Source organism: Hyla sarda, chromosome 2, assembly GCF_029499605.1.
Source record: "Hyla sarda isolate aHylSar1 chromosome 2, aHylSar1.hap1, whole genome shotgun sequence".
Taxonomy (NCBI): Eukaryota; Metazoa; Chordata; class Amphibia; order Anura; family Hylidae; genus Hyla; species Hyla sarda.
This window is the reverse complement of record NC_079190.1, coordinates 25,037,891-25,053,675: the sequence shown is the minus strand read 5'-3', so window position 1 is coordinate 25,053,675 and position 15,785 is coordinate 25,037,891. Positions and strand designations below refer to the sequence as shown.

At 46.6% G+C, this 15,785-nt stretch overlaps 1 protein-coding gene across 1 annotated transcript; it reads right to left on the bottom strand.

Moving 5' to 3' along the window:
* Positions 1–612: 612 nt before the first annotated feature.
* On the bottom strand, positions 613–1,347 carry LOC130357352 (DNA damage-regulated autophagy modulator protein 1-like). Its single transcript, XM_056560039.1, has one exon. It carries the CDS (start codon positions 1,345–1,347, stop codon positions 613–615), a length of 735 nt encoding a protein of 244 aa, XP_056416014.1.
* Between the last annotated feature and the right edge of the window lie 14,438 nt (positions 1,348–15,785).

Here is a 15,785-nt window from a genome sequence, read left to right as displayed (position 1 = left end):
ATGTGTATACTGGACTATCTGATGTGTATACTGGACTATCTGATGTGTATACTGGACTATCTGATGTGTATACTGGATTATCTGATGTGTATACTGGACTATCTGATGTGTATACTGGACTATCTGATGTGTATACTGGACTATCTGATGTGTGTACTGGATTATCTGATGTGTATACTGGACTATCTGATGTGTATACTGGACTATCTGATGTGTATACTGGACTATCTGATATGTATACTGGCCTATCTGATGTGTATACTGGACTATCTGATGTGTATACTGGACTATCTGATGTGTATACTGGACAATCTGATGTGTATACTGGACTATCTGATGTGTGTACTGGACTATCTGATGTGTATACTGGACTATCTGATGTGTATATTGGACTATCTGATGTGTATACTGGACTATCTGATGTGTATACTGGACTATCTGATGTGTATACTGGACTATCTGATGTGTATACTGGCTTTCTGACTCTGTCCCAATGGCAGGTGTTAAGAGAAGGATGAGACATGTTTTTTTATTTATATATTTATTAAGAATAATACACAGGATAAATGTCCGTCCTCGGCTCCCGGCTGTAGTCATAGGCCTCAGTCTTCACTATTCTACAGGATGGTTCTGTTCCGGGTCCGGTATCTTGGTCCTCAGGCTGACGTTAATGTCATTTCTGGAAATCTTTACTGACAAATGCTGTAAATCTGTATAGTGGGTCACATGGTATAAGGTGACGCCGCAGAATCCCAGGTATTCAGCCACCATGACGGGGACATACATAATCTCCTCGCAGTGTCCGGTGCACAGATCCGTATAGAAGGAGACCTGACCGACACTGAAGAGCAGCAGCACCACAGAAGTCACTAAGGTGGAGGCCAGCCTTATATGGCAAACAATCCGGCTGCTGTATGACCTTTTGTATAGGAATCCAGCTTGGCACACATTATATATGGCTCCACAAATAAATGCCATACCTGAGCTGATCCTGTGTATTGTAGGATTGTTCCCCATAGTAAATACGGCATTCAGGGCTGTTCCTATGCACATGATGCATCCTAAGGTAAACAAGATCTTCTGGTAAATCCTAAAATGCTTCGCAGATGGTTCAGAGCGCAGGAACATAAATCGGTGCTGCAGGTAGGTGACGGCAACTCCTATGATGGGTGCACCAAAGAACACAACCTTATATATTATCCACTCAGGATATCCTACAGCCGTGTCACTGATAAACGGCTGTCTGCTATGTCCTAGGGCGATGGTCAAGGTGACAAGAGTGCTGAGGCCCAAAAGGTTCCATGTGACCCAAAGGATAGGCAAGAACCCTAATCCCTGGATCTCCATGGCACAAAGAAACAACAAAAATCGCTGAGATAAAGGAAAGATTCGCTAAGCAAAAGCCGCTGTCTCTGTCCAACTCTCTCTGTGTAATCAGATTGTCAGGCGGGGTTTTCTATAGGCTCGGAACTCGATGATGTCACATCTGTGATGTCATTCTTTGGTTCATCTCGGTAACACCATCATGCTGCATACTGATTGGTCCTCAGTGTTGTAGATCTTTATGCAGACAATCCTGGCATCACGTTTGCTGATATTTAGTGTTTCTACAGTCAAATAAAACTAGTAATGGCTGAATCCACATTTCAACAGGGTTTTCCAAAATCTCTTTCAACATGAATTCATCTGAATATAACCTTATGTGTCTGTAATTCTGCCAATTCTCTTCTTTTACTACAAAGGTTAATGTTTTGTCAGATGTACAACATATAAAAGGTTTTTAACATTTCTGTGACTGCTCAGTGGTTAAAAAACAAACACAAAACCATTGCAGATGGGGTTGTACTTGGATATATTTGTACATTTGTAGATGTCCATATTATATTTTATTGTTTTCTGTGTAAAGTCCAATACAAAGAAAATATGTTGAAAAAATTCTGCACTTTTCTTTCTTTCTTTTTTTTTTTTTTTAAAGCTCTTTTGTTCGACGCCGCGCCGTTTAGGAGGCGGCGTCTCGGACTGGCAAAGAGGGGGTTAAATAAAGTTAGAAGAAAAAATAAAATGAGGAGCTGGAGAAATAGGGGGGGGGGGGCGGAACCTAGAAGGGTAGGAGGACAGGGATAGGCTAGGTTAACAGGAAGGGGAGGAGGAGTAATAGGGGATAAAATGTGTTGCTGAGGCTTGCGGCTTCCTCTTTGTGGAGTCCCCGGCAAGTGTGAAGATTCCCGCCCACCCACCCCTTTTACGTTCTGTTTTGGTATAAAAAGAAAAAATTGTAATAGTTGGTATAAAAAAAAAAAATTATGTTAATTTGTGTCGGTGTTCTATCCCTTGGTTATAGGTGGGTCCCGTAGGACTTTTAGGGCTATTCGGCTGAATGGTGCCTGTTGGGTCGCTGTGACCTTGGGATCTGGTGATGTGGAGCGGGTTGTGGTTTGGTTCCCGTTTTAATGTTGTTCTCTTTTAAGTCACAGCGTGGCGGAGGAGAAATTTGGAGGAGATTTTCCTGGAGAGTAGAGTGTGATGCCCGTCGAAGAGGGCGGCCGGCTGACCGCTTACCTCTGAGAGTGTTCAATCAGAAGTTCGGATATAAATGGTTTATATTAATGGTTATTAAATAAACGCTGTGGCCGACCCCCAGTTGTCCAGCAAAAGCAAGAAGTGGTCAGTGTTTTTATTATATCCAGCGAACAGTTAGAAACATAAATAAACTGAAGGTCACCTATTGTCAGTCTAAAAGAAACCAAGAATATGTCCGTACAATGCTTTTCTAACATACATATTATTACAACAGTTCTTTGGGTCAGCTGATTGACAGCCCTTCTTTAGTTACACAATATACCTGTATCTTGGCCCCCATAGACATCACATGGTAACAGTACCTACTGCATCCATCGGTTTCATGGCCGTCCTGTGGGGGCTACACAAGACCACGTTCACCCCCTTTTCTTATGTTTATAATTAAAAGTTTGTTAAAAAAAATTGTGGAAGGAAAACAAATTAAATTAAACTCAACCGGTCTCAGGTAGCCCCCCCCCCCCCCCCCTCCCGGGGACATATTTACCATAGAGACGGTATTGGGGTCTTTCACTATGGAATAACAGCACATGTCTCATTGGTCTGTGTAGATTACTGAGGGCTGGTGCGCTCCTATATTTGCAAATAACTATAAAAATGTGCAGTTTAACCTCTTAAGGACCCAGGACGTACGGGGACGTCATCGCACCCTGGGCTTTAAGGACACAGGACGTCCCCGTACGTCCTGGCGATTTCCGATCCCTGCCGTGCGCCGGGCAGAGATCGGAACGGCATGTCTGCTGATATCCTTCAGCAGGCATGCCGTGCAAATGCCGAGGGGGGTCCCGGGACCCCCGCATGTCGGCGATCGCCGGAGATCGCTTGCGAAATCACGCAAGCGATCTTCGTCGATTCGGGTCATTCGGGTCACTTGTGACCCGATGACCTGGAAATAAATGGTGATCGGCAGTGTACAATTACACCGCCAATCACCTGCAGTTGCTGGGTAGCGGTAACAATACTGTCACCGCCCCAGCAACGCTGCTATTGGCCGGCGATCGTCCGGCCAATAGCAGAGCAGCAGAGGAGGGGTTAACGGTCCCTTCCCGCTGCTGGACCCGCTGTTTTCGTTCAGTCAGCGGGTGCAGCAGCAGGAAGAGGACCGCTGATCCCCCCTCAGAGCTCCGGAGCCCCTCAGGAGCCGTAGAATAGGGAAAGCTGAGTGCAGGGACAGGTAGGAGCAAATAAGTAACACAGTGTAATAAAAGTTAAAAAAAAAGTTTTAAAAAGGTTTAAAAAAAAAGACCCCCCCCCCCTCCCACCGACCCCCTAATAGGTCCCCAAGGGTCCTATTAGGATCTGATCCCGGACCCCGGGTCCTATTAGGGGTTCAGGGAGCTTCGTGCGCCACCCCATTTTTTTTTTTTTTTGGGCCACAGCTTTTTTTTTTATATTACTGTTATTACACTTTTTACACACAGCACCACACAGTACATACTTCCCCGCCCCACCCCCGCACACACACCCTCCCTCCCGCCAACGTAGAAAAAAGGCGATGGCCCGCCGGGCATTTTCGATAGCGGAGGCTAACGCTTTTTTAGCCTCCGACTCCGAATCTGCCAGTGAGGACGATGAAGATCCAACTTTTTTGTGTTCTTCATCGCCCTCCTCATCATCAAGTAGTGATGATGAGTCCCCTGTACGGCGGCGGAGACGCCGCCAGGCGAGGCCACGCACCCCCCATGAGAGTGACCCAGTGGCCGACACTAGTATGAGTGGCAATGCCGCTCGTAATAGGAGTCCGGCCCCCCAGACAAGTGCAGCGGAGCCCCCTTCCGCTGACCCTGTCTGGAGCCCCCCAGAGGATTATCAGCCACGGATTCCTGAGTATGTTGGCGACTCAGGAATCCGGATTGACACGGCTGGGTTCACTGATCTGGACTTTTTAAAGTTTTTTTTCAGTGACAGCCTGGTCAATCTAATGGTGGAGCAAACGAACTTGTACGCCCAGCAGTTCATTGCCCACCACCCCGATTCCTTTTTGGCCAGGTCCAATGAATGGTGTGCCATTGATTCAGCGGAAATGAGGACATTTTGGGGCCTCACGCTGCATATGGGCCTGGTCAAAAAAACAAGTGTCCGTCATTACTGGAGCGGGGACTTCCTATACCAGACCCCGCTTTACAGTATGGCGATGACACGGAAGCGGTACGAGGCGATTCGGAAATGCCTGTATTATGCAGATAATGAGGCATGTCCGCCCCGAGGTGATCCCACCCATGATCGGCTTTACAAAGTGAGGCCGGTCATCGATCACTTTGGGGCCAAATTTTTGGAGGCCTACGTACCGCTCGGGGACCTCTCGGTAGATGAGTCTCTCATCAGTTTTAAGGGGAGACTCATCTTCTGCCAGTATATTCCCTCAAAGCAGGCGCGGTATGGCGTGAAGCTCTATAAACTCTGCGAGAGTACCTCCGGGTACACTTGCAGGTTTAGAGTATATGAGGGACGAGATTCCCGTATTGAACCCCCAGATTGTTCCCCCACTCTGGGTGTTAGCGGGAAAATCGTTTGGGACCTTATGCACCCATTGCTGGATAAGGGTTTCCGCCAGATCCACGTCCGCTTGTGGGACCGTGCGGAAGAATCAGAGAGGCCTCCCTCTAAATTTTGTTAAGACGCCTATCCCCAAGGGTGAGTCCCGTGCCCTGACCCATGATAACCTGTTGTTGGTCAGGTATAAGGATAAGAGGGATGTCCTTATACTCACCACTATTCATGGGAATGGCAGCACCCCTGTCCCTGTGCGAGGTACCGCGGGACCGGTCCTCAAGCCCGATTGTATTCTGGACTACAATCGGTATATGGGGGGAGTTGATCTCTCTGATCAAGTCCTCAAGCCATATAACGCCATGCGGAAAACACGGGCATGGTACAAAAAAGTTGCGGTCTACTTGGTACAGGTTGCCATGTACAACGCTTTTGTACTATCCCAGTACGCTGGCAACACAGGGACATTCCTCCAGTACCAAGAAGAAGTCCTAAGGTTCCTAATCTTTGCTGACCGGGAAAGAGCAGGCCGGACTTCCCAAGGGTCTGGAGTTATAGGCGCCAGGATCGTCCCAGGCCAACACTTTCCAGGTGAGATCCCCCACAGTGGAAAGAAGGGGCGATCCCAGAAAAAATGCAGAGTGTGTTACAGGAGGGGGACTCGGAGGGACACCAGGTACCAATGTGACACTTGCCCAGATAATCCGGGCCTCTGCATAGGCTGCTTCAGGGAGTATCACACTTCCATGGAGCCCTAAATTTTCCCTTTTCATTTACATTTTCCATAATTTGACCAATGTACCAAGTCCAGAGTACATTCCAAAATATAACCCCCATAAATCACTAAATTGCCCCAAAAAAACTGAAAAAACAAAAAACCTGATAAGACCTCTGGGGGTATTTTTTCAAAAATGGGTCATAGGTCACTGAGTCACTATCATTGGGGACTTTTTATGTTGCCTCAAATGCGCATCGCTCTCTCTCCACCTGAGCGGGGTGCGCATTTGAGGCAACAGGTTAGGGATGGCCACACACATCACATTCCCAGAATGATGACTCAGAGCATAGGGTTTGGGGTGGGCATATTTTTTTTTAGTTTTGGCTATGCTCTGGGTCATCATTCTGGGAACATATCTTGTTTTATTATTTTATGATTTATAGTTTTCTGGCCCACTGTACCCCATATTACGGGCCTCTGTACCCCACCTGTCTACCCAAGTTACGGCCCGTTTTCCCCCATAGTGTTCCCCTCTTTTAGGGCTCAGTGCTCCCCCCCATTAATGCTCCTTGAGTGGGGATCCTACATCCTGGCTGCTATAATAAGCTCAAGGCCCCTGACTGACTTCCCACTCCAAGACCTGGTGTGCACCCGCGGAGCAAAAATCATAAAAATTAGGGTATGTACTTATTCCAAAGAAATGTATTTACAAATTTTGGGGTGTCTTTTCTGCTATTAAACCTTGTAAAAATTTTAAATTTGGGGGAAAACCCACATTTTTGTGAAATTTTAATTTTTTTATTTTACATATGCAAAAGTCGTGAAACCCCTGTGGGGTATTAAGGCTTACTTTACCCCTAGTTACGTTCCTCAAGGGGTCTAGTTTCCAAAATGTGATGCCATGTGTTTTTTTTTGCTGTCCTGGCACCATAGGGGCTTACCAAATGCGACATGCCCCCCCCCCCCATTTCAGCAAAGTTTGCAAATGTGACTCCTTCTCTTCTGAGCATTGTGGCACTCCTGCAGTGCACTTGATGTCCACTTATGGGGTACCTCCATACTCAGAAGAGATGGGGTTACAAATTTTGGGGGGTATTTACTGCTATTAACCCTTGCAAAAATGTGAAATTTGGGGGGAAACACACATTTTAGTGAAAATTTTTTTTTTTTTATTTACATATGGAAAAGTAGTGAAACCCCGGTGGGGTATTAAGGCTCACTTAATTCCTTGTTACGTTCCTCAAGGGGTCTAGTTTCCAAAATGGTATGCCATGTGGGGTTATTTTGTTGTTCTGGCACCATAGGGGCTTCCTAAATGCAACATGCCCCCCTAGCAAAATTTGCTCTCAAAAAGACAAATATTACTCCTTCTCTTCTGAGCATTGTAGTTCGCCCGTAGTGCAGTTAAGGGGAACTTATGGGGTACCTCCATACTCAGAAGAGATGGGGTTACAAATTTTGGGGGGTATTTACTGCTATTAACCCTTGCAAAAATGTTAAATTTGGGGGCAAACAAACATTTTAGTGAAAAAAAAAAATTTACATATGGAAAAGTCGTGAAACCCCTATGGGGTATTAAGGCTCACTTAATTCCTTGTTACGTTCCTCAAGGGGTCTAGTTTCCAAAATGGTATGGCATGTGGGGTTATTTTGTTGTTCTGGCACCAAAGGGGCTTCCTAAATGCAATATGTCCCCCAAAAACCATTTCAGAAAAACTTACTCTCCAAAATCCCCTTGTCGCTCTTTACATAGACATATGAGGTATGTGCTTACTCGAGAGAAATTGGGCTACAAATACAAGTATAAATTTTCTCCTTTTACCCCTTGTAAAAATTCAAAAATTGGGTCTACAAGAACATGCGAGTGTAAAAAATGAAGATTGTGAATTTTCTCCTTCACTTTGCTGCTATTCCTGTGAAACACCTAAAGGGTTAAAATGCTGACTGAATGTCATTTTGAATACTTTGGGGGGTGTAGTTTTTATAATGGGGTCATTTGTGGGGTATTTCTAATATAAGGACCCTTCAAATCCACTTCAAACCTGAATTGGTCCCTGAAAAATTGTGATTTTGGAAATTTTGTGAAAAATTGGAAAATTGCTGCTGAACTTTGAAGCCCTCTGGTGTCTTCCAAAAGTAAAAACTCGTCAATTTTATGATGCTAATATAAAGTAGACATATTGTATATGTGAATAAAAAAAATAATATTTGGAATATTCATTTTCCTTACAAGCAGAGAGCTTCAAAGTTAGAAAAATGCAAAATTTTCAAGTTTTTCATCAAATTTTGGGATTTTTCACCAAGAAAGGATGCAAGTTACCAAAAAATTTTACCACTATGTTAAAGTAGAATATGTCTCGAAAAAACAATCTCGGAATCAGAATGATAACTAAAAGCATTCCAGAAATATTAACGTTTAAAGTGACAGTGGTCAGATGTGCAAAAAATGGCCGGGTCCTGAGGTGTAAAATGGCTGGGTCCTTAAGGGGTTAAACAAGGTAATAGGTAATTTCCCATTGGCCTCCTGAAATGCTGCTATGAAGGAAGGTTTGGGTTACACCTGGAATCTATTACCTCCAAACTGAGATGAGGAAATGTAAATGGAGACGTGAATGGCCCTGTTTATTATGTATATTTATACTGTAAAATATATTGTAATCTGCGCTGCATTTTGGATCCACATATTATATCAAAACTCAAGAGTCTCAAAGAAAAGCGATAAAAAGACCAGGGAAGAGGGGCGTAGGAACCCTCACAAATCTGGGGGATAACATTTTAATTGGTTGTTTTGCAAGGGCGGAGCCACAAAGGACCAGAGGGAGTGGAACCATTCAATGTTGGGTGACGCTACAAAATTGAGCTTCAGGCTTCTCAGCACAGGTACCTTCAGGGAGCAGTGAATTCAGGAGACCGGGATCTGTCAGGACTGTGGGAGGTCAGGATCTGTCAGGACTGTGGGAGGTCAGGATCTGTCAGGACTGTGGGAGGTCAGGATCTGTCAGGACTGTGGGAGGTCAGGATCTGTCAGGACTGTGGGAGGTCGGGATCTGTCAGGACTGTCTGAGGTCAGGATCTGTCAGGACTGTCTGAGGTCAGGATCTGTCAGGACTGTGGGAGGTCAGGATCTGTCAGGACTGTGGGAGGTCAGGATCTGTCAGGACTGTGGGAGGTCGGGATCTGTCAGGACTGTGGGAGGTCGGGATCTGTCAGGACTGTGGGAGGTCAGGATCTGTCAGGACTGTGGGAGGTCAGGATCTGTCAGGACTGTGGGAGGTCAGGATCTGTCAGGACTGTGGGAGGTCAGGATCTGTCAGGACTGTGGGAGGAAGGCTGTGTGTGCGGTCAGGGCGGGGAGTTCTCTACAGCCTGTGTAGACACAAAAACACCTTAACGTCACATGGTGTACATGTATGCCCTGATCGCAGTACTAGTGTATGAAGTGCACTTACTTGCTGAGCGCACTACTTCATTCCTGGTAAGTATTGACTGCAATTATCAGCAATCACGCCCCTCCCCTAATAAAAGTGTAAATCACCCCCTTTACCCAATAAAGTAATGTGGTGTCACTGCGTATGGAAATGTCCAAACTATTAAAATATAACGTCAGTGGTGTAAACATAAAAAAAATTCCAGAATTTCAGATTTTTGGTCACTTCAAGAAAAAAATTTATAAAAAGGATAAAAAAAAAGTTCCGGCAAAATAAAAATGGTGCAAAAACTAAAGATTATGGCACAAAATATGCCATACAGCCATATATAGGGAAAAAAGGGTTATAGGGTCAGAAAAGGAAAATTTTAAGCATACAAATTTTCACCCAAAAAGCTTTAATTTTATAAAAGTAGTAAGATAAAACAAAACCTATATAAATTGGGTATCATTGTATGGACCTACAGAATAAAGATAGTATTGTCTGTGGTAGAAGGGCTGACGTACGTTACCTTTATTAAATGGCGCACAGCATATGATCAATTTGTCTGAGCCATACACAACGAGGAGAAATGATCTCAGCACAGACAATTTTACACTGAAAGAAAAAGTGTCTGTGTTCTGTGCTGTGTGTGGCTGCATGCTGACCCTCTCCTGACCCTCTGCTGACCCCCTGCTGATCCTCTGCTGACCCTCTGCTGACCCTCTGCTGACCCTCTGCTGACCCCCTGCCGACCCTCTGCTGACCCTCTGCTGACCCTCTGCTGACCCTCTGCTGACCCCCTGCTGACCCCCTGCTGACCCCCTGCTGACCCCCTAGAACTTCTTTATTTTTCCATATACACGGCTGTATGAGGGCTAATTTTTTGTGCCATGATCTGTAGTTTTAACATGTTTTATATTTTATTTATTTATATTTTTACTTCTGTGAAATGTGAAAAGAGAGTAAATTATTTTTTGGGGGAGGGGCCTATTCACATTCATTTAAACTCAGGGTGTGCTGGGAGTTGTAGTTGTGTACCATATAGAGAGACACATTAGAGTTGCAAGCCCCAACCTTTGACTCTCCAAATGTTGCAAAACTACAACTCCAAACATGTCCTAACAGTCAGGGCATGCTGGTAGTTGTAGTTTTGTACCCTACAGAGAGACCTGTTAAGGCAGTGTGTCCTTATGGGTTCTGGGGACTATGTTTAGGAGAAGGATCTGGCATCTATGTTTGGGGGAAGAGTGTGGTCTGGGGTCTGTACCCAGCCAAGCTGTCATGAGAGGGCAGCATGTTATATGTGTATGGTGGCTGGGGGGGGGTGAGCTGCAGATGGGGAGCAGAGCTCGGTGACGGTACCTTCAGCTTCCCTGTGGCGGCGGCTCTTTGTACACACTCCTGGCCAATGGCTCGGGGGAGGAGAAGCCCTGTCTTGCTCCAGTGGGCTCAGGCCGCCCCTCTGCTCTATGGGAATGCAGAAGCCAGCCTGGCTGCTTGTTATTCGGCTGCTGTGCCTGATTAACAAGTGTCCTGACCTGCTGTGCGGGACCATAGCGCTTAGCGACACCCTCTGTATATTCCTGCCAATGCCCAGGGCCGGACTGGGTGTGAAAACCAGCCCTGGAAACAATTACATACCAGCCCCATAGTGCTGTGTCATTATACCAGCACGTCGTCATTTTCTTCTTCATAAAAGGTAAACCAGGGGTAGACATCCTGCTGCCACTCCAGATGTTGTGGACTACACCTCCCATGATGCTTTGCAAGCCTTATTGGAGATGTAGTCCAAGACTCTGGAGAGTCGAAGGTTACCTACCCTGGTCTAAACCAAAAAATATATCATATTGCAATATATAATACCATCACCCTAGTCTTTCTCCCTCAACCTTTTTACATTTCCTTCCCCACAAATATATAATATTAAAATATATAATCACCACAGCCCAAGTTGCCTAAATTTAGACCCCTACATAATATAATCTAAGAATGCCTCATATCAAATTCCCATGTCAGATCTTTCCCATCCTCCACTGTTGCCCGAGCTCTAATACAATGCTGACTCCCCTCCTGAGCTCTAATACAATGCTGACTCCCCTCCTGAGCTCTTATACAATTCTGACTCCCCTCCTGAGCTCTAATACAATGCTGACTCCCCTCCTGAGCTCTAATACAATTCTGACTCCCCTCCTGAGCTCTAATACAATGCTGACTCCCCTCCTGAGCTGTAATACAATGCTGACTCCCCTCCTGAGCTGTAATACAATGCTGACTCCCCTCCTGAGCTCTAATACAATGCTGACTCCCCTCCTGAGCTCTAATACAATGCTGACTCCGCTCCTGAGCTCTAATACAATGCTGACTCCCCTCCTGAGCTCTAATACAATGCTGACTCCCCTCCTGAGCTCTAATACAATGCTGACTCCCCTCCTGAGCTCTAATACAATGCTGACTCCCCTCCTGAGCTCTAATACAATGCTGACTCCCCTCCTGAGCTCTAATACAATGCTGACTCCCCTCCTGTGCTCTAATACAATGCTGACTCCCCACCTGAGCTCTAATACAATGCTGACTCCCCTCCTGAGCTCTATAACAATGCTGGCTCCCCTCCTGAGTTCTAATACAATGCTGACTCCCCTCCTGAGCTCTAATACAATGCTGACTCCCCTTAGCTCTAACACAATGCTGACTCCCCTCCTGAGCTCTAATACAATGCTGACTCCCCTCCTGAGCTCTAATACAATGCTGACTCCCCTCCTGAGCTATAATACAATGCTGACTCCCCTCCTGAGCTCTAATACAATGCTGACTCCCCTCCTGAGCTCTAATACAATGCTGACTCCCCTCCTGAGCTCTAATACAATGCTGACTCCCCTCCTGAGCTCTAATACAATGCTGACTTCCTAATCTAATACACTGCAGATCCCCCTCCCCCTAATATACTGCTGATAACCTCCCCCTAATTCACTGCTGATCCCCCTCCCATCACCCTTAATACACTGCTGATCCCCCTCCCCTCCCCCAATACACTGCTGATACCCCTCCCCCTAATATACTTATTATCCCCTCCCGTAATACACTGCTGTCCCCCCCCAATGCTGACCCCCCTCCTCTCCCATCCCCCCTAATACACTGCTGATCCTCCTCCCATCCCCCTTAATACAATGCTGATACCATCTCACCTAATACAATGCTGATCCACCCTCCCCCTAATACCATGCTGATCGCCCCTCCCCCTAATACAATGCTGATTCCCCCTCCCCCTAATACAATGCTGATTTCCCCCATCCCCCTAATACAATTGTGGTGTCCTGATACTGTATTTCATACTGTACCTTGGTTAGGGGTCCCCAAAGTCAGAGTTCCTAGGAACTGTGGGGGTCCGCTTCTCTAGTCATCCCGTAGTCACCCCTCATATGGTTAATATTCTGCTAAATTATATGTAAATGCTGTATATAATATGTATGCTTACCTGCATAGCGTCGCAGGACCCTAGTTCATGTGACTCGGGTTAGAACTCTATGGTAGGTAAAAGGACCTTTGGAGGTTCATGGGTCATGTGATTACCCATAATGCTTTGTAAAACTGATTGACAGATGGTCTGGGCCAATACTAAAACGGCCAGCCCCTGCCCATATAAGGGAGCTTCAGCCAATAGACGCTCTCTTGGGTTGCTGACGCTTCATGAGGACAGACCTCCGCAACTTACAACGACTACTACTAGACCACAGCCTGCCGGCCTCGGCCTGAAACGAAATAGTGAGTTCTTACAACTTCCCCGCTTATGCTAGCGAGACCTCTGGACCTAAACATACCCCTAAATCCAGCGGATCTATGCTTACAAAATCCTACTAATCAAAAGACCTTACAAAAGTCCCAACTATACATCAATCTCAGCTGCGCTGTACATAGACTTTGTTATAAAGACTGTTCCTGTTATCCCATGTTACAGAAAATCTTCAGTAAAGTTTCAGAAAGTTTTCAGCAAAGCTCTGGTTGTGGACATTGCATTTATTCTACATCTCCCTATCGCTTTTGGGAAGGGTGGCGATAGGCCAAGCATCACAGTATTAACCCTTACCCTGGTGTCACGACTGATAAGAGTTAATTATACCTGTGATATACCTTACAGCAACACCCCAACTGCCATACACTCCCCCCCCCCCCCAAGGCACCACACAATACTGATCACTCCCTCCCCCATATACAATGCTGACCCCACTCCCCTTCCATCCCCCCCAAAACACTGCTGTCACCCCCCCCTAATACACTGCTGATCCCCCCCCCCTCCCATCCCCAGGGCCAGATTAAGGCTGCCTGGAAGAAGGAGCACTTCGTTATGATGGCCCGCCCCCCCCACCCGACAGTTCCTCCACATTAGGTGCAGTATAGTTCCCCCACATTAGGTTGTAGTTCCCCCAGATTAGGTGCAGTATAAGTCCCCGCACATTAGGTTGGCAGCACAAGTCCCCGCACATTAGGTTGGCAGTACAAGTCCCCGCATATTAGGTTGGCAGTACAGTTCCCCCACATTAGGTTGGCAGTACAAGTCCCCGCATATTAGGTTGGCAGTACAAGTCCCCGCATATTAGGTTGGCAGTACAAGTCCCCGCACATTAGGTTGGCAGTACAGTTCCCCCACATTAGGTGTGCAGTATAGTTCCCCCACATTAGGTGTGCAGTACAGTTCCCCCACATGAGGTGCAGTACAGTTCCCCCACATTTGGTGCAGTATAGTCCCCCACATTAGACTGGCAGTATAGTTCCCCACATTAGGTTGGAAGTTTAGTTCCCCACATTTGGTCTGCAGTATAGTCCCCCACATTAGGTGTGCAGTATTGTTCCCCACTTTAGGTGCAGTATAGCTCCCCCACATTAGGTGCAGTATAGTTCCCCACATTAGGCTGGCAGTATAGTTCCCCACATTAGGTTGGCAGTAAAGTCCCCCACATAAGGTTGGCAGTATAGTCCCCCACATTAGGTTGGCAGTATAGTCCCCCACATTACGTACAGTATAGTTCCCCCCATTAGGTGCAGTATAGTCCCCCACATTAGGTGCAGTATAGTTCCCCCACATTAGGTGCAGGATAGCTCCCCCACATTAGGTGCAGTATAGTTCCTCACATTAGGTGCAGTATAGCTCCCCCACATTAGGTGCAGGATAGTTCCCCACATTAGGTGCAGTATAGTTCCCTCACATTAGGTGCAGTATAGTCCCCCCACGTTTGGTGCAGTATGGTTCCCCCACATTAAGTGCAGTATAGTTACCCACATTAAGTTGGCAGTATAGTCCCCCACATTAGGTGCAGTATAGTTCCCCCACATTTGGTGCATCATAGTTCCCCAACATTAGGTGCAGAATAGTTACCCACAATAGGTTGGAAGTATAGTCCCCAAAATTAGGTGCAGTGTAGTTCCCCACATTAGGTGCAGTATAGTCCCCCACATTAGGTGCAGTATAGTCCCCCACATTAGGTGCAGTATAGTTCCCCCACATTAGGTGCAGTATAGTTCCCCCACATTAGGTGCTGTATAGTTCTCCCACATTAGGTGCAGTATAGTCCCCCCACATTAGGTGCAGTATAGTCCCCCATTTTAAGTGCAGTATAGTCCCCCATTTTAGGTGCAGTATAGTCCCCACATTAGGTGCAGTACAGTTACCCCACATTAGGTGAAGTATAGTTCCCCCACATTAGGTGCAGTACATTTCCCCCACAGACATACAGCTTTCAGCCATATACATTGAATGGCTGGAGGCTGTATTCTTGTTAACTGCCCCACTTCAGTATTACGACCACCGCTCCGGGGTCACGATCTACTGCTATGGCCTATGGGCCATAGCAGTAGGTCCCAGGACGGAGGCGGGGTGGTCGGAACACTGAAGATGACATGCCGCTGGTCACTTACCATGCGCGTGGGTCCTCCTCACTGCTCCGCTCTGCTTTGTTACTATGGGCGCATGCACGGGACGTCAGTGACGTCCTTGCATGCGCTACCTCCCGATGGCCCCTTCATTTTTAAAGTTGAGGCGAGGCCAAAGAGAGGTAACCGGGGCATCCTTGTGTCCCGAAAAGATTTTTCAGGACACAGGGATGTCCCTAATGTGACAGGGGGCCCCCTGCGGGTAAGGGGCCCGGAGCAGGCGCTCCATGAGCGCCAATGATGATCCAGCCCTGGCAGCCGCTGGAGGGGAAAAAAATGCAGACACATCTCAAAGCGGCCCCAGGGCCGGCAGCCCACCGGGAAATTTCCTGGTATCCCGGTAGGTCAGCCTGGCCCTGCCAAAGCCTAGTCATTTTTCTGAATACAGTCTCTATAATATGGTCCCTATCTGGCGGTGACTTATGGCAAAAGGAGGGGGGTGGGGGCCGACTTTTTCACAAAAAAGTAGCAGCGATAAATTCCTGACCACTGCTACGCATAAACCAATTTGACTGTGTTCTGTGACTTCTTGCAAATCGGCTGCGGCAAAAAGCAATTTTTACTGAAAAGTGCACTGTGTAGAAACATTGGGGAATGATTCTTATAACACCAATATATGGAGGGTTAATCCAGATAATTCACCACAAGATCACCGCAGTGATCCACTA

Bases quoted from the DNA above. Each gene is read 5' to 3' on its own strand.
- LOC130357352 (XM_056560039.1), bottom strand. From the start codon at position 1,347: ATGGAGATCCAGGGATTAGGGTTCTTGCCTATCCTTTGGGTCACATGG.